Consider the following 22391-nt stretch of genomic DNA (forward strand, 5'->3'; position numbering starts at 1 on the left):
AGAATCTGGCTGGCATCCAGGTTAGAACGAGGCACCAAGCAGGGCGGAGCCGGGGTCTCCAGCGGGCAGGAGGGAGGTGGAGCAGCACAACGAGGATTTCTCTGGGAGGGATGCGGAGAGGGTGTCTCTGGTGGGTGGGGGAGAGCAGGGGTCACCGGGGAGGCCAGGGGCAGGGGGAAGAGCAGGGGGCAAAGGAGAGAGCAGGGGGCATTGGGCAAGGCAGGGGGCAGAGCAGGGGTACAGGGGAGAGGAGGGGGCACAGGGCAGAGCAGGCTGTGCAGGTCTTGTTCAGTCTGTCCTGCAGCCCCCCAACTCGACCCAGAGAAGGCTGGGAGGTGCCAGGCACCCAGACACCCTCCCTTGACCCCTGAGGGTCCCTTCCCCCAGCCGGCCAGAGCAGGGCCACAGCCGCTGGCCAGGGCTCCAGGGTGCTTGAGTCCTTGGGGAGCCAGGTGCCCAGGGGCCAGCCGCGGGAATTGGGGCTGGGGCAGCTCCCCAGAGGGATGAGGTGATTCCCCATCGCTGGGGCTCCGTGTTGCTCTCACTCCAGCTACGCCCAAGGCCTGGGCTGGACACAGGGAGCACAGGCCCGGGACTCAGGAGTCTGGCTGGACAGCCCCAGCCTACTCCTAGCCGTGGACCCCGCACTGAGGGCAGGACGCTGGCTGGGCTCCCCCTCTCCCCCCAGCCTCCTCCCTCTGGGAGCTCCTGGTGACGGGCTGGATGTGTGGTCGAGGGGAGGGAGGCATGGAGCCTCTAACCACCAGGGGAGCCATTGGGCTGCATAAAGAACAGGAGTACTTGTGGCACCTTAGAGACTAACAAATTTATTAGAGCATAAGCTTTCGCATATGCATATGCATCCGAAGAAGTGGGCTGTAGCCCACGAAAGCTTATGCTCTAATAAATTTGTTAGTCTCTAAGGTGCCACAAGTACTCCTGTTCTTTTTGCGGATACAGACTAACACGGCTGCTACTCTGAAACCTGTCATTGGGCTGCATGTCCCATCTACGCCCAACCAGTGCCCACGCCCCGGGGAGGCTGCGTGTGGGAGCCAGACCCCCACTGGGGCCAATGGGGCAGGATGGGCACCATTCCAGGCAACGGACGGACCTTCCCCCCCCCCCCGTTTCAAATGCGGCTTGGGAAATAAACAGCCCCTTGCAGTGGTGAGGGTGGATCAAGAACTGTGGGGCCAGAAGGCCTCGCTCCTGAGTCTCACACCATGCTTGGGGGCACACACACACCCCCCACCAGCCTCAGCCCTGGGACCACTTCCAGGGGAATCCAGCTAGAACGGGCTTTGGCCTGAGTCAGAACTAGGGAACAAGCAAAGCGTGTCTCGCACGCCACGTAGCCAGCATGACCACTGGGGGCACTGCTGCCCCCTCACCCATTAGCACACTCAGCATTCACACTGCATGTACCAGCTAGGCCACTGGGGGGCACTGCAGCACCCCATTAGCACCCAGCATTTAAACTGCATGTACCAGCATGGCCACTGGGTGGGACGGGTGGGGGGACACTGAAGCTCCCTTTAGCACACTCAGCATTCACACTGCATGTACCCAGCATGGCCACTGGGGGAGCATTGCAGTTTCCCATTAGCACACTCAGCATTCACACTGCATGTACCAGCATGTCCACTGGGGGGCACTGCAGGTCCCTATTAGCACACACAACATTCACACTGCATGTACCCAGCATGGCCACTGGGGGCACTGCACCCCACATTAGCTGTGGCTGTGTGGATGGCAGTGTTGCATAATCCCCAAATGACTCAGCTATTCATTCTCCCTGGGGGTGCCAAGGCCTTTCCTGTCTGTGCCAGGATCGCTCCCCTGCTGCGCCCGGCTCTGGGGTGTGGCGTGCCTGTGCCAAGGCCCCACCTGGGATGCAGGGCAGCGGGGAGCAGGGCAGAGGGGGTGGCATTGGGCAGCACAGCCATCCTGACCCAAATCTCGGTGGTTGGGCACAGCTGGGGCTGGTAGGGTGTGGGACGGGTCTGGGTTTGGGGTCTGGTTGTGGGCACCCTGCTGTACCTGGTGGAGCAGGGGCGGGCGGCAGCTCCCTGGGGAGTGTGGGAGGGAGCCCCAGTGCGAGGGGTCCATGAGCCAGCAAATCCCAGCCCACTGGAGCGTGCAGCCCCACAGCCGCACACGGCCCTTTCTGTGACCCACAGAGCTCACCGAGAGCCATCCGGGCCCCATCACACCTTGCTAAAACCCGGCCTTCCCCTGCCGCACACAGCAAACAATCTGCTGCACACACACACACCCCAACACCCCCTGCACACACACCCCGCAACACCCTCTGTGCACATACACACACACTCAACACTCCCTGCACACACACACACACACATCCCAACCCCCTGCACACACACACACACACACACTTCCCCCACAATGCCCTCTTGCACACACACAAACACTCCCTGCACACACACACTGCAACACCCTCTATGCACACACACACACCAACATCCCTGCACACACGCTCACAAACCCCTACAATCCCTACACACAAACACACACACACAAACCCCCTGCAACACACCCTGCACACGCACACCCCAACACCCCCCACACCCCAATACCTCCTGCACACATGCTCACACAAATGCCCCCCCACAACACCGCAACCCCCCCTGCACACACACTAACAAACACACACACCAGTACACACGCACACTCTCTGATGAGGAGGCTGCCCTGTCCAGCGCCCCCCGCCCCAACTCCATCAGTCCCTGTTCCCACAATGCAGAGGCTGCCCCACTTCAACCCAGCGAGTCCGTGGCTGGGATCCGTGGCCTGCAGGGCTCTGTGTTTCCAGGGTGGGAGGTGGGGGGGGGGGGGGGGCTCCGGGCCATGGAGGGGGAAGGAGCGTCTGGGGGGCAGGTCCCCAGAGACCCGTTAGGGTTGCCACCCTCCAGGATTGTCCTGGAGTCTCCAGGAATTAAAGATTAATCTTTAATTAAAGATCAAGTCGCATGATGAAACCTCCAGCCCGGGTCCCGGCTAGGTTCAGCCGGCAGTGAGAGGGGAGGGCAGGGCGGGGGGGAGGCGTCTGGCCCAGGCTAAGCCGCTGTGCATTAACCCCGGAGCAGTTATGACATATCTCGAATACCCAAGCGCGATCCTCCACCCCCTGCCGCTGCCCGGGTACCGCTCCCGCCCCGCACCCAGACGGACGGACAGACACACGGCTCAGCATGTCCGACAGCCCCAGCCCGGGAGAGGCCCCCAAAGGGGGGGCCCCCGATGAACCCGAGGGGCAGCCCCCCTGCGCCGAGCTCAAAACAGCTATGGAGAAATGGTGAGTCCTGGTGCAGCTGCCACGATGCGGGGTTGTGTGGGGGGTGCACTGCTGGGGAGGGGTCTGTCACCCCGTCCGACCTGATCCATGGGGAGCCGCTGCAGGGAATGGGGGGCAGGGGCTCCAGGCAATGGAGGCAGGGGGGATTCATAGGGGTAGGGGTGGCAGGGCTCAGTGGGTCTGTGGTCAGTGGGGCAGCAGGGTGGCTCAGTAGAGTGGGGGCAGGGAGCTCAGTGGGGCTCAGTGGGTTGGGGATGGGGGCCTTAGTGGGGCAAGTGGGGCAGGGAGGGCTCAGTGGGGTGAGGGTTCAAGGTTTTCATGAGGCAGGTGACTCAGTGAGGTGGGGAACTCAGTGAGGCAGGTGGAGGTCAGTGGGGTAGAGATTGGGGGCATTCATGGGGCTGAGGGGCTCAGTGGGGTGGGGAGATTCATTGGGTTACTTGGGAGCTCAGTGGGCAGGCAGCTCTGTTGGGTGGGGACAGGAGAGCTTAGTGGGGGTCTCAGTGGGGTGGGGGTCTCAGTGGGGCAGAGTGTCTCAGTGGATTGGGCACAGGGGATCTCAGTGGGGTTTGGGCAGGGAAACTCAATGGGGGCTCAGTGGTGTAGGGGTCTCAGTGGGGTGGGGGTCTCAGTGAGGCGGGGGGGTCTCAGTGGGGTGGGCACAGGGAGCTGTGCCAGGCACTCCATACCCAGTGCCCTGGTGTGTGGGGCGGGGGCCCAGCCCAGGTGAGGCAGAAGGGTGGGAGCCGGTGGGTCCTGGCTCCGTGGTTCCCCAGGCCGGGATAGGCAGAGGGGCCCTCGGCGCAGGCCATGTGGTGCAGGGACCGGAAGGGAACGGCAGGACGTGGCCTCGGGCGGCCAGCCTGGAGAGAGCTCCGTGGCCTCAGGGTACCCCCAGGAAGCAGCCAGCCCAGCACCCCTCCCAGCATGACCAACCCCATGGGGAACGTGGGGGCTTCCGTGAGGCAAAGGCTCTTCCGCTTGGGAGAATGAGCCCCAGCCACCCAGCGGTCCCAGACCCCAAACCAGGCCCCACCATCCAGCCCCAGATACACGGGGCGTGAGAGAGAGGTGTAGGACATAGAAAGATTGGTTGGGGGGTTAGTGAAGGGAGCTGACAGAGGGGAATGAATGAGGGGTGTGAATGGGGAGCCGGTGCCGTGGGTGTGCATTGGGAGCGGTGCCTTGTTACAAGGTGTGAATGTGGGGAGGGGGGGAAGGCAGCTGGAGTCAGTGATAGACCCGGTGGCGTATTTGGGGTTGGATGACTGGAGGGGTGTATATGGGGATGGAGGGTTGTGTATGGGGAAGGCGGGGTGTATATGGGGATGGAGGAAGGGGGTGTATAGGGATGGATGGAGGGGTGTGTTTCGGGATGGAGGGGTCTTTATGGGAATGGATGGGGGGTTTTGGGTTGGATGGAGGGTTGTGTATGGGAATGGAGGGTCATGTATGAGAATGGATGGAGAGGTGTGTATAGGGATGGATGGAGGGGTGTGTACGGGGCTGGAGGCGTGTGTATGGGGATGGCGGGGTGTGTATGGGGATGGGTGGGTCACCCCCCCCCCCAGGTGCTGTCAGTCCCATCACTCCCTACTGGCTCCCCACCCCACTGTCAACTAGAGATGGGGGTGGGGCTCAGTGGGGGAATGGCTCAGCGATGGTTGGACGGGGGCTCAGTGGGGCAGGGGACTCAGTGGGGGTTGGCAGGGGGCTCTGTGGGGGTGAGGCAGGGAGGCAGGGGGATCAGTGGGGGTGAGGCAAGGGGGCTGGGGGCTCAGTGGGGGTCGGCATGGAGCAGGGGGATCAGTGGGGTGAGGCAGGGGGGCTGGGGGCCAGCAGGGGGCAGGAGGCTCAGGCAGTTACTGAGACTGTTCCTATCCCCCGGAGTCAGTCCCTCGGGATCACAGGCCCAGTGCTGAGGGGCAGGGGGCTCAGTAGGGGTTGGTGGGGGGCAGGGGGCTCAGTGGAGTGAGGCGGGGGCTCAGTGGGGGTTGGGCAGGGGGGCAGGGGGCTCAGTGGGGACGTTCCCATCCCCCGGAGTCAGTCCCTCGGGGTCACAAGTCCAGTGCAGTGGTTGTGTCACCCCCCTAGCCATGCCCTGTCCCCGTTCACCTTCCTGCCCCCCCCCCCAAGAGTTGGTGCCATCCCCACAGCTGTCCTTGGGCTGCCGAGCCCAGCTCTGGCCCCAGCATGTCCCTGCTCCCCCCTCCCCCGCGCAGGGGAGCAGACCCCATTGTCGGATCCTCACCCCCAAATAACTCCACAGCTAAAGCTGCCATGGGGGGTTAGAGCAGGGACACACCTACCCTATGGGTGCCGGATGAGGGGGTAACAGAGCCCAGGGCCTCATGGGGCATGGAGGCAGCACAGCAGATGGGGTGCCCCTCTCCTGGCCCCAGAGTAACAGTGGAGACCCCCAGGGAGACAAGCCAGGACTCCTGGGTTCTGGCCCAGCTCTTGGAGAGGAATGGGGTCTAGTGGTTAGAGCAGGGAGGCTGGGAGCCAGGACTCCTGGGTTCTCTCCCTGGCTCTGGGAGGGAAGTGGGGGCTAGTGGTTATAATGGGGGGGGCTGGGAGCCAGGACTCCTGGCTTCTCTCCCTGGCTCTGCCCCCGTGTGACCTTGGGCGTGTGCGTGCCCCCCCCCCCCACTTTGGTTAGTAATTGGGGCTGAGCGCCCCCCGCAGGGTAAGGCGCTTTGCTCGCGGTGCTGCCAAGAGTTATTACTATGATTTATAAATCCCCCGCTCACGTCTCCTGCAGCTGGGCTGATCCAGCCAACGGGCTGCGCGTGACCCCCGGGTGCCCCCTGGCCGTGCCCGGACCATACCCCACTCTTCCCCATGGGGTGCCCCCAGCTGACTCCACCACACTCAGCCCCACTGCGCCCCACCCCGCATTGGCACGCAGGCTGCAGAGCCCACTGGGCGATGCCTCCCCCAGCAGCACCTTCCATCTCCCAGCCCCGGCTAATGTGGCTCGACAGGGGCGTGCCGTGACCCAGCACCTGGCACCATCTGCTCTGCCGGGCGCTGAGGAGGCTGGTTAATTAGTGCGAGGGGGTTAGCGAGGCCACTGCGCCCTCCCCCCATCCGACCTGATCCCCGCAGCTCCACTTGGGACGTGCCCAAGGTCACAGGGGAGACGGGGGCACCATAGAACCCAGGAGTCCGGCCTTCCACTGGCCTGTCTACCTGCTAGATCCCCTCCTCTCCCCGAGCTGGGGAGAGAACCCAGGAGTCCTGGCTCCCAGGCCCCCACCCACGGTCGCTCCTGCTCACACACACACACTGCTTCCACCCCATCCCCAGAGTCAGCAACCCCCCGACCCCGGCACGGTGGCTGCGCTGAGACACGGCCCCACGGGGCAGATGCCCCCCATGGTGGGCACCCACCGGGACACGTGGGGCCGGCTAAGCTGCTACCAGCACGATGGCCAATGACCTACATTCGGCTCTGCCACCCCGTTTCCATGGCAGCAGGGAGCAGGCATGCCAGAGGAGGGGGAGGAAATGGAGGCTTGCCCCACAGTGCCCCCGAGAGACCCCTCTTCCACCCCCACCAGCTCCACGGTGCCCCCGAGAGACCCCTCTTCCACCCCCGCCTGCCCCATGGTGCCCCCGAGAGACCCTCTTCCTGCCCCACAGTGACCCCCAGGGACACCCCCTCCACCCCCGCCTGCCCCATGGTGCCCCCGAGAAACCCCTCTTCCACCCCTGCCTGCCCCATGGTGCCCCCGAAAGACCCCTCTTCCAACCCCGCCTGCCCCATGGTGCCCCCAAGAGACCCCCGCCTGCCCCATGGTGCCCCCAAGAGACCCCTCTTCCACCCCCACCAGCCTCACAGTGATCCCCAGGGACACCCCCTCCAGCCCTGCCTGCCCCCCGGTGTCTCAGGGAGACACCTCCTTCACCCCCTACCCCTACAGAGCGACTGTAGCCCTTGCCAGCCCCCCAGGTTCGGGCTGGTGGGGCCAAGCAGAGCTGGGGCGTGTGGGCCGGGCGGCCGCGGGGCAGGAGGGCGCGGTGCTGCTGACTCATCCCCGGCCTCATTAGCTGCGGAGAAAGGAGCCGCCGGGGCAGCCAGGCGGGAGTAACGGGGAGGCCGGGAAGGGGGTGCGGGCACATGGCGGGCATTAACCCCTCAGTGGCCGGGGTGGAAACACTCCCCCTCCCCCCACCCTCCATTAACCCCTCACTGTCCCTCCTCCACCACTAACCGAGACCCTGGCAATTCAGGCCCGTCACCCACCCAGCCCCAGAGGTGGTGGCAACTGGATACGCCCTGATTCCCACCCGGGGCCTTCCCCCGACACACGTATAGTGGGGCTCAATCCCTGGCGTCCTGAGCCCCAGCTCAGGGCTTTAACCGCACAGCCTGGCTCATGGCTGGGGGGAGGGGGCAGGCGCAGTGATGGGGGGCGTTTCCATCGGCTCCAAAGGGCGCCAGGCTCCAGCCCCCTGCAATTGTGGCTCATCAGCGCCCCGCCCTTGCCCTGTGACCTCCCTTCCCCGTCCCCGCAGCTCTGCAGCTGCCCCTTATCTGCAACCTGCAGCCCTAACCGACTGGTGGGGCGTCCGCACCTCCCAAGCAGCCTGGCTTTGGGATGAGAGGGATCCTGGCCTACCCCCCCTCGCCCAACCTGCAGGTCTGGGTCCCCTCTTATCAGCCCTAGAGCTCCCTCAGCACCACCCACCAGCAGATCACAGAGCGCCTTACCGAGGTCGGTTATTCCCCATTGTACAGATGGGGAAACTGAGGCAGGGGTGGCTCACCCACTGTCACCCAGCAGGTTAATCTCAGTCCTGTGCTCTCTCCACTAGGCCACACTGCCTCCCACTGAACTATGATGATTATTATTATGGTATTAGGTGTATTATGGTAGTACCTAGGAGCCCCAGTCATGGCCCCCATGGTGCTAGGCACTGTACATTATTTATTAGGGGTATTACAGTAGTGCCTAAGAGCTCCAGTCATGGCCCAGGACCCCACTGCGCTAGACACTGTACATTATTTATTAGGTGTATTACAGTAAAAGTAGGATCTCTCCTCCCCCCCCAACAGCCTGATCATGGCCCAGGACCTCACAGTCAGGGAACACGGGCACATGGAGGGACCCCGCTGCACAGGGCAATAAGATCCTATGTAGGGCACCCCTTGCAGCGCCAGACTCCCCATTCCCACCAGCCCTGGCAATGGGGCATCTCCAGCTTCGCCCAGTGCCAGCCCTCTGCTGCCCTCGCGTGGCCCTGGCCTGCTCCAAGCGCAGCACCCCGAGCCTGTCGCTCTCCCTGTGCCACAGCTCCCCCAGCCCCACATGGGCACCATGCCAGACCCCCGGACAGGCTGCAGGGGGTGGGGTGTGTCTGGCTAATCTAACCCACCCGCCAGCCCTCCCCATAGGCACCCCTTGCAGATAAGGGTCTGACTGGAGGAAGGCATGTGGAGGAGGGAGGGAGGGGAGGGACAAGATAAGAGGGGCTTATCAGTTTCCCAGCCTCTTTGTTCAGCTTTTAGGGAGATGGGCACAAAGGATACTGGGCTAGATGGGCCTTGGGTCTGATCCGGGGGCAGGATACCAGGGTAAATGGGCCGGTGGCTCTGATCCAGGGGTCAGGGAGGGGACAGGATACTGGCCTATTTGGGCCCATGGCTGAGAGCCAGGCAGGTCCCCCGCCCCATTTAATGACCTCTCAATGTCTTCACAGCGTAAGTGAGAACGGGGAGGAGTCGTGCAAGGAGCTGATGGAATCGTACCACGAGTGTCTCCGTGCTCTGGGCATCAAGGTCTAGCAGCCCCCCCACCACGGTGAGTTCCCCTCCCCCAGCCTCATGGGGAGGGCAGGGGGAGCCCAGGGCTGGGATAGCGGGCGGGCGGCAGGGGGGAGTGCTGTGCCCCCCACCCTGCACCACTCCCCTAAGCCCCTGCTTTAGCTCAGCTGCTTCCCTGGGCAGCCCCCGAGGAGCACAGCCCCAGCCCAGAGCCACACACCCACAGCTGGGTCCCCTCTCAGCCCATGCTTGAGTCTGGCTTGGCCTCCCCAAAGCAACCCCCTGCACCCCAGTGGGTTCGGGCCCCCGCAACAGTTGCCAGCCGACCGTCTCCCGGGTGATGGCACTGGAGGTACCCAGGTGCTGGAGCTGGTTGGCACGTGGCTGCTGGTCCCATTGGCCGCACAGAGCAAGCGCCAGGTTTGCAAGAGACCATTTTTGAGTTAAAGGGATAATATGCTTTTGACTTAACTTTTTTAATCGTAAGAGGCAGCTACACACACACCCTTATTCACATCCACACTCCCTGGTTCACATCCACACCCCCTCATTAATATCCATACCCCCAGTTCAAACCTACAACCTCCCTGATTCACATCATAGAATATCAGGGTTGGAAGGGACCTCAGTAGGTCATCTAGTCCAACCCCCTGCTCAAAGCAGGACCTAATCCCCAACTAAATCATCCCAGCCAGGGCTTTGTCAAGCCGGGCCTTAAAAACCTCTAAGGAAGGAGATTCCACCACCTCCCTAGGTAACCCATTCCACTACTTCACCACCCTCCTAGTGAAAACGTTTTTCCTAATATCCAACCTAAACCTCCCCCACTGCAACTTGAGACCATTACTCCTTGTTCTGTCATCTGGTACCACTGAGAACAGTCTAGATTCATCCTCTTTGGAACCCCCTTTCAGGTAGTTGAAAGCAGCTATCAAATCCCCCCTCATTCTTCTCTTCTGCAGACTAAACAATCCCAGTTCCCTTAGCCTCTCCTCATAACTCATGTGCTCCAGCCCCATCATTTTTGGTGCCCTCTGCTGGACTCTTTCCAATTTTTCCACATCCTTTTTGGAGTGTGGGGCCAAAACTGGACACAGTACTCCAGATGAGGCCTCACCAATGTCGAATAGAGGGGAACGATCACGTCCCTCGATCTGCTGGCCGTGCCCCTACTTATACAGCCCAAAATGCCGTTAGCCTTCTTGGTAACAAGGGCACACTGTCGACTCATATCCAGCTTCTCGTCCACTGTAACCCCTAGGTCCTTTTCTGCAGAACTGTTGCCTAGCCACTCGGTCCCTAGTCTGTAACAGTGAATGGGATTCTTCTGGTCCTAAGTGCAGGACTCTGCACTTGTCCTTGTTGAACCTCATCAGGTTTCTTTTGGCCCAATCCTCTAATTTCTCTAGGTCCCTCTGTATCCTATCCCTACCCTCCAGCATATCTACCACTCCTCCCAATTTAGTGTCGTCTGCAAACTTGCTGAGAGTGCAGTCCAGGCCATCCTCCAGATCATTAATGAAGATATTGAACAAAACCGGCCCCAGGACCGACCGACCCCTGGGGCACTCCTCTTGAAACCGGCTGCCAAATAGACATGGAGCCGCTGATCACTACCCGTTGAGCCCGACGATCTAGCCAGCTTTCTATCCACCTTATAGTCCATTCATCCAGCCCATACTTCTTTAACTTGCTGGCAAGAATACTGTGGGAGACCGTATCAAAAGCTTTGCTAAAGTCAAGGAATAACACATCCACTGCTTTCCCCTTATCCACAGACCCAGTTATCTCCTCATAGAAGGCAATTAGGTTAGTCAGGCATGACTTGCCCTTGGTGAATCCATGCTGACTCTTCCTGATCACTTTCCTCTCCTCTAAGTGCTTCAGAATTGATTCCTTGAGGACCTGCTCCATGATTTTTCCAGGGACTGAGGTGAGGCTGACAGGCCTGTAGTTCCCCAGATCCTCCTCCTTCCCTTTTTTAAAGATGGGCACTACATTAGCCTTTTTCCAGTCATCCGGGACCTCCCCTGATCGCCATGAGTTTTCAAAGATAATGGCCAATGGCTCTGCAATCACATTCGCCAATTCCTTTAGCACCCTCGGATGCAGCGCATCCGGCCCCATGGACTTGTGCTCGTCCAGTTTTTCTAATTAGTCCCGAACCACTTCTTTCTCCACAGAGGGCTGGTCACCTTCTCCCCATACTGTGCTGCCCAGTGCGGCAGTCTGGGAGCTGACCTTGTTCGTGAAGACAGAGGCAAAAAAATCATTGAGTACATTAGCTTTTTCCACATCCTCTGTCACTAGGTTGCCTCCCTCATTCAGTAAGGGGCCCACACTTTCCTTGACTTTCTTCTTGTTGCTAACATCCACTCCCCTGTGTTCAATTTACACCCCTGGTTCACATCTACCTTTTCTGGTCCATATCCACACACCCCCATTCACATCTACACCCAGTCATTCACATCCACACTTCCTGGTTCAATTTACACCCCCTGGTTCACATTTACAACCTTCCCTAGTTCACACTCACACACCCCTACATCATATCCATACCCCCTAGTTCACAGCCACATGGTGTGGAAGTGCAGATAAGGAAAAGACAGTTGGAGTCCTCATGCACGTGTTTAAGGTGTTCGATGTAGTCAAAGCAACCCCACCGTCCAGCTCCAGCTGCCAGATTCCTGTGCATTTACAGACTCGTTTCGGGGCAGAAATGGATTTTGTAGATCAAGTCTCACACTGATTATTTTGTTCCCCCATTTTCCATCCCAAACTCCTTCTGATGGGGAGCATCTCCAGCCCACGGTCAATTTTTGCCCCGCTGTGTTTAAAGGGAGTTTGGAAATGGAGCTCCAGGCCGGGGGCGGTGGGAAGCAGGGGGCCTGGTGGCAGGGGTAGGTGCTGCCTGGCTCTGATGGCCGCTCCAGGCCAGTGGCAGTCAGACATGGGGAACATGAAGGGACCCAGGGCCGTTCCCCTCCCCCCACCAGGCTGAGCAGTTGCTCCTCTCTTGCAGGCGCTGGCGTGGCCAATGGGCGCAGCGTCACCCGGGGGAGCCCGGCAGCGAGGGCGAAGCGCCGCCGAGCAACGCCAGCGGCCGTGGAGGGGGCAGCTGCTCCGGATTCAGGGGGGATGGGGGGCAGTGTAATAAACTGGCAGCGTTTTACCTGGGCTAGGTGTGAGTGATCAATGAGCGCCAGCCGTACACCCCCCACCTCCTCTCCACTCAGCACTCCCCCTGTAACATGCCTCCAGTGCCCTCCCCCCAACCTCCTACCCCCCCTCAGCCCACCCCATCCACTACTCCTGACCCATCACCATCAGTCCCTTCCTGCCCAGCACTAGGCAAGGGGCACCAACCTCCCCCCCACAGGAACAATGATGCATCCAGGTGTGGGGGGGCAGGGCTCCAGGATCCCCTGGAGGAGGGAGATGTGGGGCGGCCAGCAGCAAAGGGGGGGGCCGAATGCTCAGAGCAGGTGAGGGGATCCCCATGGCCCCTCCTCTGCTCCAACCCAGGGGGAGGCAGCCGCATAGGACAGCTCCCCCTCAACCCCCAGCTCACTGCAGAGGAGATGGGGGGGGGGGGGCTCTGCCTGGTCAGCCCCCCCATCTATGGGGCAAGAATCAGCCAGCAGGCGCCATGGATACAAATCTACAGCCTTTATTACAGCCCCTCCCCCCAGCCAGCCAGCAGATGGAGGCAGGAGGGTCTCAGCACAGCCCCCCACCCCCTGCACAGGATGGAGAGCTCCGTGCCAGGAGGGGGGGGACCTCCCAGCCTGTGCCCCCCAGAACCAGGCTCTAGTGGGTGCGCCCAGCTGCCCCCATCCTATAAGCCCAGCCCCCCGAAGCGTACACACATATATATCCCTGGGCTGGTGCAGCATCTGCCGACCTGCTTCTCCCCAGAGCCAGCCTCCCTCCCTCTGTGGGGGGGATGAATCCAGCCTGAGCTGGCAGCTCCTGGGGGGTGACGGCCATTGTAGAAAAGACACCCCCCACCTGTAGTGTACTTGAGCTGGAAGCTAAAGGGTTAAGAGCCCCCCCAAGCCCACAGAAATGATTCCTCCACCCCCTGGACAGCCGCAGCAGCCCCATAGCTGACCCCTTCCCCCCATACCCTGGGGTAGGGGACTTGCCCCCCCAAACTGGCAGGGACCCTGCACCCCACCACCTAGTCCCCCCACATAGGCAGAGGGGTGGCTGGGGGGAGGTGCCCAGAGAAGGGCAGAGGCAGCAGTCGCAGCCCCTGGGGTGTTGAGAGCAGAGGCCAGCGGTGGGCGGGGTACCCAGGACAGCACGGTGTGGGGAGAGGTGGGCAGCCCCAGCCCCTCAGTCCCGGCGCAGGTTCTTCAGCCGCTCCTCCAGGTCGGCATCGGCATCCGCCAGCGCCGCGGAGGGCTCGGCCTTCTTTCCAGCCGTCACACTGAGCGAGGCCCCCGTCGAGGGCAGGTCTGCGGGGAGAGGAGGGTTAGCCCGCCCAGAGCACCCCACAGCCCCCACGTCCCCCAATGAGCGAGGCCCCCCGTCAAGGGAAGGTCTGCAGGGAGGGGGGCAGCCCGCCCAGAGCCCCCCACAGCCCCCCATCTCCCAGGCACTGGCAGGGTCAGGCAGCAAAGGCCTCCCCCGCACTGCCCAGCGCCCCCGGCAGCTATGCTCCCCCATGACCCAGCCGCAGGGGGACCTGGCTCCCAGCCCCCCGGGCCTGTGAGTGCCTCCTGCCAGAGCCCTTCCCCCCCACACCCGCAGCTGGGATACTCACTGGAGAGCTCATCCGTCAGGGTCAGGCCCAGCTCGTCCAGCACCTGGGACACCACAGCATCGCTGGGGGGCAGAGATGGGCGGGTGAGAGCAGGGACACGGCCAAGACCCCCCACACGCAGAGGGGAAAGAGCCACGCCCCCAGATAACCAGGCTGGAGAGGAGGAGCCAGCACCCCACGCACCCAGCAGCCCGGGTCCCCACACACCTGGGGAGAGGTACCAGGACAATGCACTTGGTGTATCCCTGGAGCGGCCACCAGCTGGGTGAGCTCATCCCCACCCCAAGGGTGTTGCTCGGCCTGGGGAACCCCTCTGGGGGGCTCAGTCTGTCACTGTCCTGCTGATGGGCCCTGGGGATGGATGGGAGCCAGCACCCCGTAGAGGGGAAAAGGCCCATTCCCCACCCCCGAGCCATCCAGTCCCCTCCGCGCCAGCGATAGATGAGAACTGGCGCCCCCTAGGGGGAAAGGCCCAGGGTCCCATTCCCCACCCTCCTGAGCCAGCCAGATCCCCACCCTGGGGCCGGATGGGAGCAGGCAGTCACTAGCGGGGAAAGGCCCCATGCCCCATTTCCCCTCCCCCCCCGAGCCAGCTAGTCCCCCCTGCCCTGCTCCCCCCACCTCTCCTCCTCATCATCCTCGTCCCCCATGGCGTCATCGATGGCGTCATTCATCATCTCCTCCTTCATGTCCATGATCTCCGACTGCTTCTCAAACTCCATCATGATCTTCTGGATCTGGGGCAGCTTCAGCTGGGGGTGGGGGGGGAATATACAGTCACTGCCCTGGGGAAATCGAATGGACTGGCCCTAAAGCGCCCCCTGCTGGGAGAGGCCAGGCTGAGGTAGCCAGGAGCCCACGCACCGTGGCCAGCACACTGCCCTGCTCCCCACAGTACCCCTTGCTGGGAGAAGTGAGGCTGAAGTAGCCAGGGACCCCCACGCATGGGTCAGAACCTTGCCCCGCACCCCACAGTGCCCCCTGCTGGGAGAGGCCTGGCTGGAGTAGCCAGGAGCTCCCCCCATGGCCAGCACTCCTGCCCCGCTGCCCAGCCCGGCTGGCAGAAGCCCACGTACCTGTCTGTTCATGGTGGCCATGGCCTTGGTGACGCCCTTCATGGCCTGGGCCATGGAGTTGTTGGACTTGAGGGTCTGGATCTTGAGCGACACGGCCTGGATGTTCGCCCGCATCATGATGAATTTCTTGACGTAGCGCCGGGTTCGCACCAGGTCCTTGGCCATGATCTTCACCGCGTCCTGCCGGGGGATGGGTTACGGCCAGAGACCACACACACACCCCCCCCATAGCCCTCATCCCCCATGCTCTTCACCACGTCCTGCCAGGGGGATGGGTTACAGCGAGGAACACCCCCATGCTCTTCATTGTGTCCTCCACTCTGGGTGGGTTACAGCTGGAGACACCCCCGCCCCCCATGACCCTCACCCCGCCCTGAGGGGGACAGGTTGGGCTCAAGCTGGAGATGCTCCCCCCTGGCCCTGCCCCTCGCTCACCATCTGCCCCTGCTTCGCCATCTTCTTGATGTCGGCGATGATCTTCTTCTCCTGGGTCTCCAGCTTCTGCCGCTCGCGATCCATGTCCCGCATGGCCCGGTTCAGGGCCCGCTGGTTCTGCCGCAGCATCTCCTCCGGCGTCTTCCGGCGCCCGAACAGCAGGTCCATCCTGAACGGGACAAGGGGCGGCCTGTGGCCATGGGGGACAGCAGCAGCTCAGGAACTTGCCAGGAGGGGGACAGCTAGGGGAGCCCCTGAGCAGCCCAGGCTGGGAGATGGGGAGCGAATGCTCTGGATCCGACAGTGAGTGGGGCAGACAGCTGGTCAGGGCTAGTCTCCGCCCCACACCCCAGGGGGCAGGGCAGCTCTACCCCCTTGGGGGCTCAGAGCTGGGTTCTCTGGAACCAGACTCTTCCCCGCAAAGCTGGCTGGGCCAGGCTGTCCCCCTCCAGGCCATGCAATGGTAACAAGGCAGGAGTATCTGTGGGGCTGGCTCCATCATCTACAGCTGTCTTGGGTGCACAGGGGGCTCCCTCTGTCCTGTTCCCTCCTCCCGCCCAGCACTTTTCTGGGTGCACCCTGCCACAACCTCTGTGCATTTCCCACCAGCAGCCCAGCCTGTCCCGACACATCCAGGGCACTGCTGTGCCAGTCCCAGGGTCAGGCCCAGCCCAACTGGACCCTTCCCTGGCCCAGCAGCTCCTGGGAGAGGGGCCAGACCCAGCTCCAGGCTGCACACGCAATAGGGACCTGCATGGCAACCCTGGGCAGCCCCTGCTCCAGCCTGGGCAGGGAGGCACGGTGAAGGGGGCTGGCTGCCTCTAAGGGAGGAGAGGTGTCAGAGCAGCAGGCAGCTCCATTGGAGGGAGGGAACCCCCTGGACCCCACCCCAGGGAGACCCTCCCCCCGCCATGCTCCATTCACGCACCTCCACAGACAGGACAACCTGCTCTGCAGGAGCCAAGCAGGGCACAGACCCCCCCCCATTCATTTGGGGCCACAGCTGATCCCAGCTGCTGGCAGCGCTGACCCTGAGAATGAAGGGGAAACACTACCCCCAACCCCGGGAGGCGCTCAGGGCCAGCCAGCCAGCCCAGTACTCACCCAGGGGAGAAAGCAGGCTCGTTACAGGGGGTGGCGGCTGGAGGAGGCAGGAAATGCTGGAGTCAGGTGCGCACACACAGAGCGAGCTGCAGAGACAGGAGGGGAAGGTTAGTGGTGGTGAAAACGTCTCTCTGAGGCCTGGGTTTGGGGTACTGCTCCGGCCGGACACGCTGCCAGAGGGAATGGAGCCCAGTGCCACTGCAGGAAAGGGCACAGCCCCAGTGGCCTAGGAAGGCTTATGCCCCCAAGACCCCCTGCTCCCACCACAGTGCTCCAGGCCCCAGCCCCCACCCCAGGCTGGATAAAAATCAATAATTTTTGCTGAAATCAGATTTTTTTTAATTTAAACCAGAATTTGTTTTATTTTGTGTGTTAAATTATAATAAATTTTTCTTTTTAAAACAAAAGCTGAATTTAATACAAAGTATGTTAAAGCCTAAATTTATGATAATCTCTTCAAATGCTTAAATATAAAGTAAATATGCTGAATCCATGAGCCTCTACCAAAACCGCTGCATTCAAGGTGGTTTTCCTACACAAAGAATTGGGGGGGGGGGGGAGATATCAAACGCCTGAGGTCAAGCTTTATAAATACAGCCCAATGGCTCAGCCAAAGTAATTACAGACTCAGACTTCAAGGTCAGAAGGAACTATTGCAAGCCACAGAACCTCATCCACCCACTCCTGTAATATACCCCTAACCTCTGCCTGAATTACTGAAGTCCTCAAGTCATGATTTAGAGACTTCAAGTTCCAGAGATTCCACCATATACACTAGTTAAACCCTGCAAGTGACCCTTGTCCCATGCCGCAGAGGAAGGCAAAAAACCCCTAGGGTCTCGGCCAATCCGGCCCCAGGGAAAATTCCTTCCCGACCCCAAATATGCCGATCAGTTACACCCAGAGCATGTGGGCAAGAACCACCAGCCAGACACCTGGGAAAGAATTTGCTGTAGTAACTCCCTACCCATGTAGTGTCCCATCACCAACCATTGGAGATGCACCTCTACCGCTGTCCTCGGGAGCCAAAAAATCTTACTGTGTTATAGGTGAAACCGCGTTATATCGAACTTGCTTTGATCCACCGGAGTGTGCAGCCCCCCCCCCAGAGCACTGCTTTACTGCGTTATATCTGAATTCGTGTTATATCGAGTCGCGTTTTATCGGGGTAGAGGTGTATTTGCTGCTAGCTATTTAGGAAACTCTTATTTTCAAGTATCAGAGGGGTAGCTGTGTTAGTCTGAATCTGTAAAAAGCAACAGAGGGTCCTGTGGCACCTTTAAGACTAACAGAAGTATTGGGAGCATAAGCTTTCGTGGGTAAGAACCTCACTTCTTCAGATGCGACTTGCATCTGAAGAAGTGAGGTTCTTACCCACGAAAGCTTATGCTCCCAATACTTCTGTTAGTCTTAAAGGTGCCACAGGACCCTCTGTTGCTCTTATTTTCAAAAGACCTAAGTAGGAACTTAAGCTCAGTCACTTTCACTTGGGCAGATCTGAAAATTTCCCCCCAGGATGATTTGAAATAATCAGTTTAATTAACTGAGGACAGTTAAACCCTCCAGTTAATAACGAATCATTTTGCTGTAAACATGAAAACTGTTCTGATATGAGACATTTATGGATCTAAAACATTTAGGGTTGTTTTGGTTAATAAAAGTACATTTTAGATGTGGTTTTGTGCAGGTAGTTAAAACTCCAGTAACCATCCAAATGCTTGACACAAATCCTGTGTGAGCAGTTAATTCTCTAGGAGATAAGCAATTTGGCATTCGCTATTTACTAACATAGTGAAAAAGGCCAATTAATTCATAAGAATTTGAGAGTATTAAGCTACATAGTTACTTAAACAAACATATACAATTATAGGGAGCCCTCCTAGGTAGCACAAAGATGTCCCACTTCCGGCATCCAAGCTCTGTTATTAGCTGTAAACCAATATGTGTGAATGGGTCTAGTGACCCCACCAGGGGGGGAAGATGCCCCTTTCTTTGGAAAGTAACTGGCAAAAGTTGATTATAATTGATGGTTTTAATAGAGGCTTCACATGAGGTGATTTCAATTAATCCACCTGGCCCCCTCCCACAGCTGGGCCCTCCAGAGCCCTCCTCCCAGCCCCCCTACCCCTCCCCACTATGTCCCAGCCCTCCTCCCTACACCCAGCCCTCCTAACCCTCCCCACCCCTCCTCCCTACATCCAGCCCCCTTACCTCTAACCCTCCCCACCCCTCTTCCCTGCACCCAGCCTCCCTACCCCTCCCCACTATGCCCCACCCCTCCTCCCCGCACCCAGCCTCCCCCTACCACCAACCCCCCTGTCCCCTAACCCACCCCACTATGCCCCACCCCCTACACCCAGCCCCCCTGCCCCACCCCTCCTCTCTACACCCCCCAACCCCTCTGACCCAACCCCCCGTCCGCCGTTGCAGGGGGCTCAGCCCCCTCCCGCTCTCCCCGCCCCGGGCCGGACTCCCCCCATGTCGGGGGGGGGCAGCGCTGCCCCCCGGCGCTACAGAGACCCCGCCCGCCCCATGGAAATGAAGGAGGCGGAGACACCCCCCGGGACCCTCCCCCAAGAGCCCCCCCCCCCTGGGGTCTCACCCGCCGCCGCTCTCTGTCTGTCTGTTTCCTTCTCTCACTTCCGCCTTCGCCCCGCTGACGTCACAGAGCACGTGACGGGCGGGGCGTCAGGTGACGATAGTGGTGGGCGGAGCCCCGCCCGCGCGGGTACCACAGAGAGAGAGAGAGAGAGAGAGTCCCCCGCCCGGAAATCACCATCGAGAGGAAGGGCACTACGATCCCCCTCCGCCCCCCCCCCCCCCGGCAGACCACAGAGAGGAGGGCTAGAGGGGCACCCCCGAGCGCCTCCCCTCCCCCCCGTCTCTCTAGCGCCCCGCCCCCACAGGAGAGACACGGGGGAGGGGCTGAGGGGGTGGGGGCAGAAGAGGGGGAGATGGCGGGTGGGCAGGGAGCTGACGTGGGGGCTGGGGGGAACGTAGGTCGCCAACTTTCTAATGGCAGAAACCCGAACACTCTGCCCCGCCCCTTTCCCGAGGCCCCGCCCCCACTCGCTCCATCCCCCTCCCTCCTTCCCTCGCTCACTTTCACGGGACCGGGGATTGGGATGTGGGAGGGGGTGAGGGCTCTGGGCTGAGTAGGGTGACCCGATGTCCCGCTTTTGTAGGGACAGTCTCGCTCTTCGGGGCTTTGTCTTATGTGAGCACCTATTACCCCCCACCCCCATCTTTCACACTTGCTGTCCGGTCACCCTAGCGGGGGTGCTGGATCCAGGGTGGGGCCAGAAATGAGGGGTTCAGGAGGTGGCTCCTGGCTGGGGCAGGGGGTTGGAGTGCAGGAGGGAGTGAGGGCTCCAAGTGGCACTGACCTCAGGCAGCTCCCAAGAAGCGGGGGCATGTCCCTCTGGGCCCCAGCTCCTAGGCGGAGGGTCAACCAAGGGGCTAGGCACGCTGCCCCCTCAGCTCCCATTGGCCGTGGCTCACAGCCAATGGGAGCTGCAGAGCCAGCGCTCAGGGAAGAACCTGCAGGCAGGAGCAGCGCATGGCGCCTCTGTGGCCGCCCCTACGTCTAGGAGCCAGAGGGACATGCCGGGCGCTTCCCAGCTGGACTTTTAACTGCCCGGTCAGCAGTGCTGACCGGAGTCACCAGGATCCCTTTTTGACTAGGAGTTCCCGTTGAAAACTGGACACCTTGCAATCCTAGGGTGGGGCAGAGGGAGGGGCTGGGATATGAGTGGAGTGGGAGCAGGGGGAGGGGTGCGGAAGCTGAGGTGCATTGGGCAGGGAGCTGATAGAAGTCTAGGGGAGGGTGGGGCAGAGGGGGGGGCTGGGTAGAGCAGAAGGGCTGGTGGCAGGATGGGGGGAGGAGGGGGAGATGGGGGCAGGGGCTGCATTGGAGAAGACTGGGGTGGTTGGATTGGGCTACAGTCAGTCTGGGAGGCAGGTTGAGCGGGGGTTGAAATGGGTCGAGGGGACAGGACTGCGTGGGGCTATGATGCAGGGGGGTTGGGGACAGGGAGAAGCAGGAGCTCAGTTGAGGAGGGTGTGGGAAGCAGGAGGCTGGTTGGGGGGAGCGATGAGTGGGGGGAAGGCAGAACTACGGGTAGGGGTGGGAAGCAGGAGCCCAGTTGAGAAGTTTGTGTTAAAGCCGGGGGCTGGGGAAGGGGACAAGCTAGAGCGGGGTGGGAAGGAGGAGCCCAATTGAGGAGACTGTGTGGGAAGTGGGGGGGAGGGGTTGGTAGTGCGGGGAAGGGGACAAGTTGGGGTGAGGCTATGGGTAGAGGTGGGCTGCAGGAACCAAACACTGTTAGTGCAGGGACACCGCTGGATCAAAATTCAGACACCCCCCTGCCAGGTTCCTCTCACCTCATGATCATTGCACCTGCCCAAGGGGGGCTTATAAACCCCATTTCCTCTCCCAAGTGGTCCCTGGGCCATACACACACGTGGGTCATCCCCTGACAGGGCCCTTCCCCCCACAGCCCTCTGAAGCATAGGGCTCCCTACCAAGTCCTGGCATCCCTCTGGGGCGGTCATACTCCCGCTAACGCAACCTGGCCCCCGGCTGCTACACAGCCCCATCCCAGGGCCCAGTGACAGCAGCGGTCACCGGGGCTCTGGATCCATAGGGCTGGAAGCCCCTCTGGGCAGGGACTGGGCCTTCCTTGCATCAGGGCTGGACACACAAGCAGTACACCAGCCATAGCGATGCAAGGGCTGACCCCCCATCTCCCCTGAGACCACCCAGGGGAGTGGCAGCATGAGAGCCTGGGGTGGCCAGCAATGAGACTAGATGATCACAACCATCCCTTCCAACCTTAGCACCCCTGGAGCCCCAGCCCAGTGAGGAAAAGGGGACAAGGGGCTGCCCAGTCAGGGCAGGGAGGTGGGGGGGAATCACCTCATCTGTGAGCTGGGCTCCAGCACAAACAGCCCAGTACAGGGGATAACAGGAGAGCAAAGTGACACTTCCCTGCTCCTGGGCAGGAAACTGCCCTCAGCCCCCACCCCTCCATCTCATCTGCCTGCCCTGCGCCATGCGGAACCGAGCCTCCCGCCACCATGGCTCAGCCCCTGTGGGACATGGGGAGACAACATTTCACACTGCCTCAGGCCTGGCGACAAGGCCCAATCCCAGCTTCTTGGCAGCCTCCTTCCCACAGGGATCGCCTGCCCCACCAAGGCCACCACGTGGTCCTGGTTCGGCAAGGGGCCGCGTCAGAGCTCAGTCCACGCCCAGCCAGAGAGGAGCAAAGGCAGCCGTACAGGGCACCTGGAAGGCAGGTAGGCAGCAGGGCCCAGACCCTGCAGAGGGCAGGTGAAGGAGCTTAGATTGCAAACATCCCCCAACCACCACTCCCTTAGTGCAGCTGGCCCCACCCTCTCCCCTCCAAGGGTGCACACAGGGGCAGAGGACCCCACAGAAGCTGCTGCGGCGCCCAGGCTGCGGGTTACTTGCAGCTAGAACTGGCTGCCGCAGGCCAGGCGGGGGACGGCTGTAGGAACAGGCCACCCCCCGCCCTACAGTTTCCTTCTGATGGGGAATTCTCCCTCCACGCTGAGCCCCAGGCACCTCTGCAGCAGGGGAAGAGGCAACTGCTGACTCAGCCAGAGGTTGGATGCCCATCCCCCACTTCCAGGCAGCTGGGCCCCCTCTTGGCCACTGGATTCTCACCCTGGCACCAGAGATCAGCCCTTCCCTTCCAAGCCAGGAGGGGGCAACAGTTGGGTCTCATCAGCCCATATTATGGCTTTACCCCCCCCACCATTGCACATCTGCCCTTCTCTCAGGCCTGCTTGGGCAGCCCCGGGGCAGTGAGCGCCGGCTAACAAGGCTTGGAGGTTTCTAAGCCAGCCGCAGAAGTGGGCAGAGAGGGAGGAGCTACCCGTTGTGCT

General features: G+C 61.1%; 1 protein-coding gene and 1 long non-coding RNA gene across 2 annotated transcripts; one reads left to right on the plus strand and one right to left on the minus strand.

The window, feature by feature from the left end:
* The first annotated feature begins 3118 nt into the window (after window positions 1-3118).
* LOC135893229 (uncharacterized) lies at window positions 3119-12259 on the plus strand. The gene is made up of 3 exons (XR_010562323.1): window positions 3119-3319; window positions 9029-9129; window positions 12115-12259. It is a non-coding gene; the product is annotated as an uncharacterized LOC135893229 (long non-coding RNA).
* Window positions 12260-12768: 509 nt separating this feature from the next.
* Window positions 12769-19142, minus strand: CHMP2A (charged multivesicular body protein 2A). The gene is made up of 7 exons (XM_065420947.1): window positions 19081-19142; window positions 16479-16564; window positions 15375-15564; window positions 14940-15119; window positions 14485-14615; window positions 13864-13925; window positions 12769-13555 (listed from the first exon to the last, which is right to left on the minus strand). Exons 3-7 carry the CDS (start codon window positions 15540-15542, stop codon window positions 13434-13436), a joined length of 663 nt encoding a protein of 220 aa, XP_065277019.1. The 5' UTR covers window positions 15543-15564; window positions 16479-16564; window positions 19081-19142; the 3' UTR covers window positions 12769-13433.
* Between the last annotated feature and the right edge of the window lie 3249 nt (window positions 19143-22391).

Source organism: Emys orbicularis, chromosome 21, assembly GCF_028017835.1.
Source record: "Emys orbicularis isolate rEmyOrb1 chromosome 21, rEmyOrb1.hap1, whole genome shotgun sequence".
Lineage (NCBI taxonomy): Eukaryota > Metazoa > Chordata > Testudines > Emydidae > Emys > Emys orbicularis.

Bases quoted from the DNA above. Each gene is read 5' to 3' on its own strand.
- CHMP2A (XM_065420947.1), bottom strand. From the start codon at position 15,542: ATGGACCTGCTGTTCGGGCGCCGGAAGACGCCGGAGGAGATGCTGCGG. The intron at 15,120-15,374 runs GTGAGCGAGGGG...ATCCCCCGGCAG, and splicing joins TGGCGAAGCAGGGGCAGATG to GACGCGGTGAAGATCATGGC. The intron at 14,616-14,939 runs GTACGTGGGCTT...CCCCACCCCCAG, and splicing joins TGGCCACCATGAACAGACAG to CTGAAGCTGCCCCAGATCCA.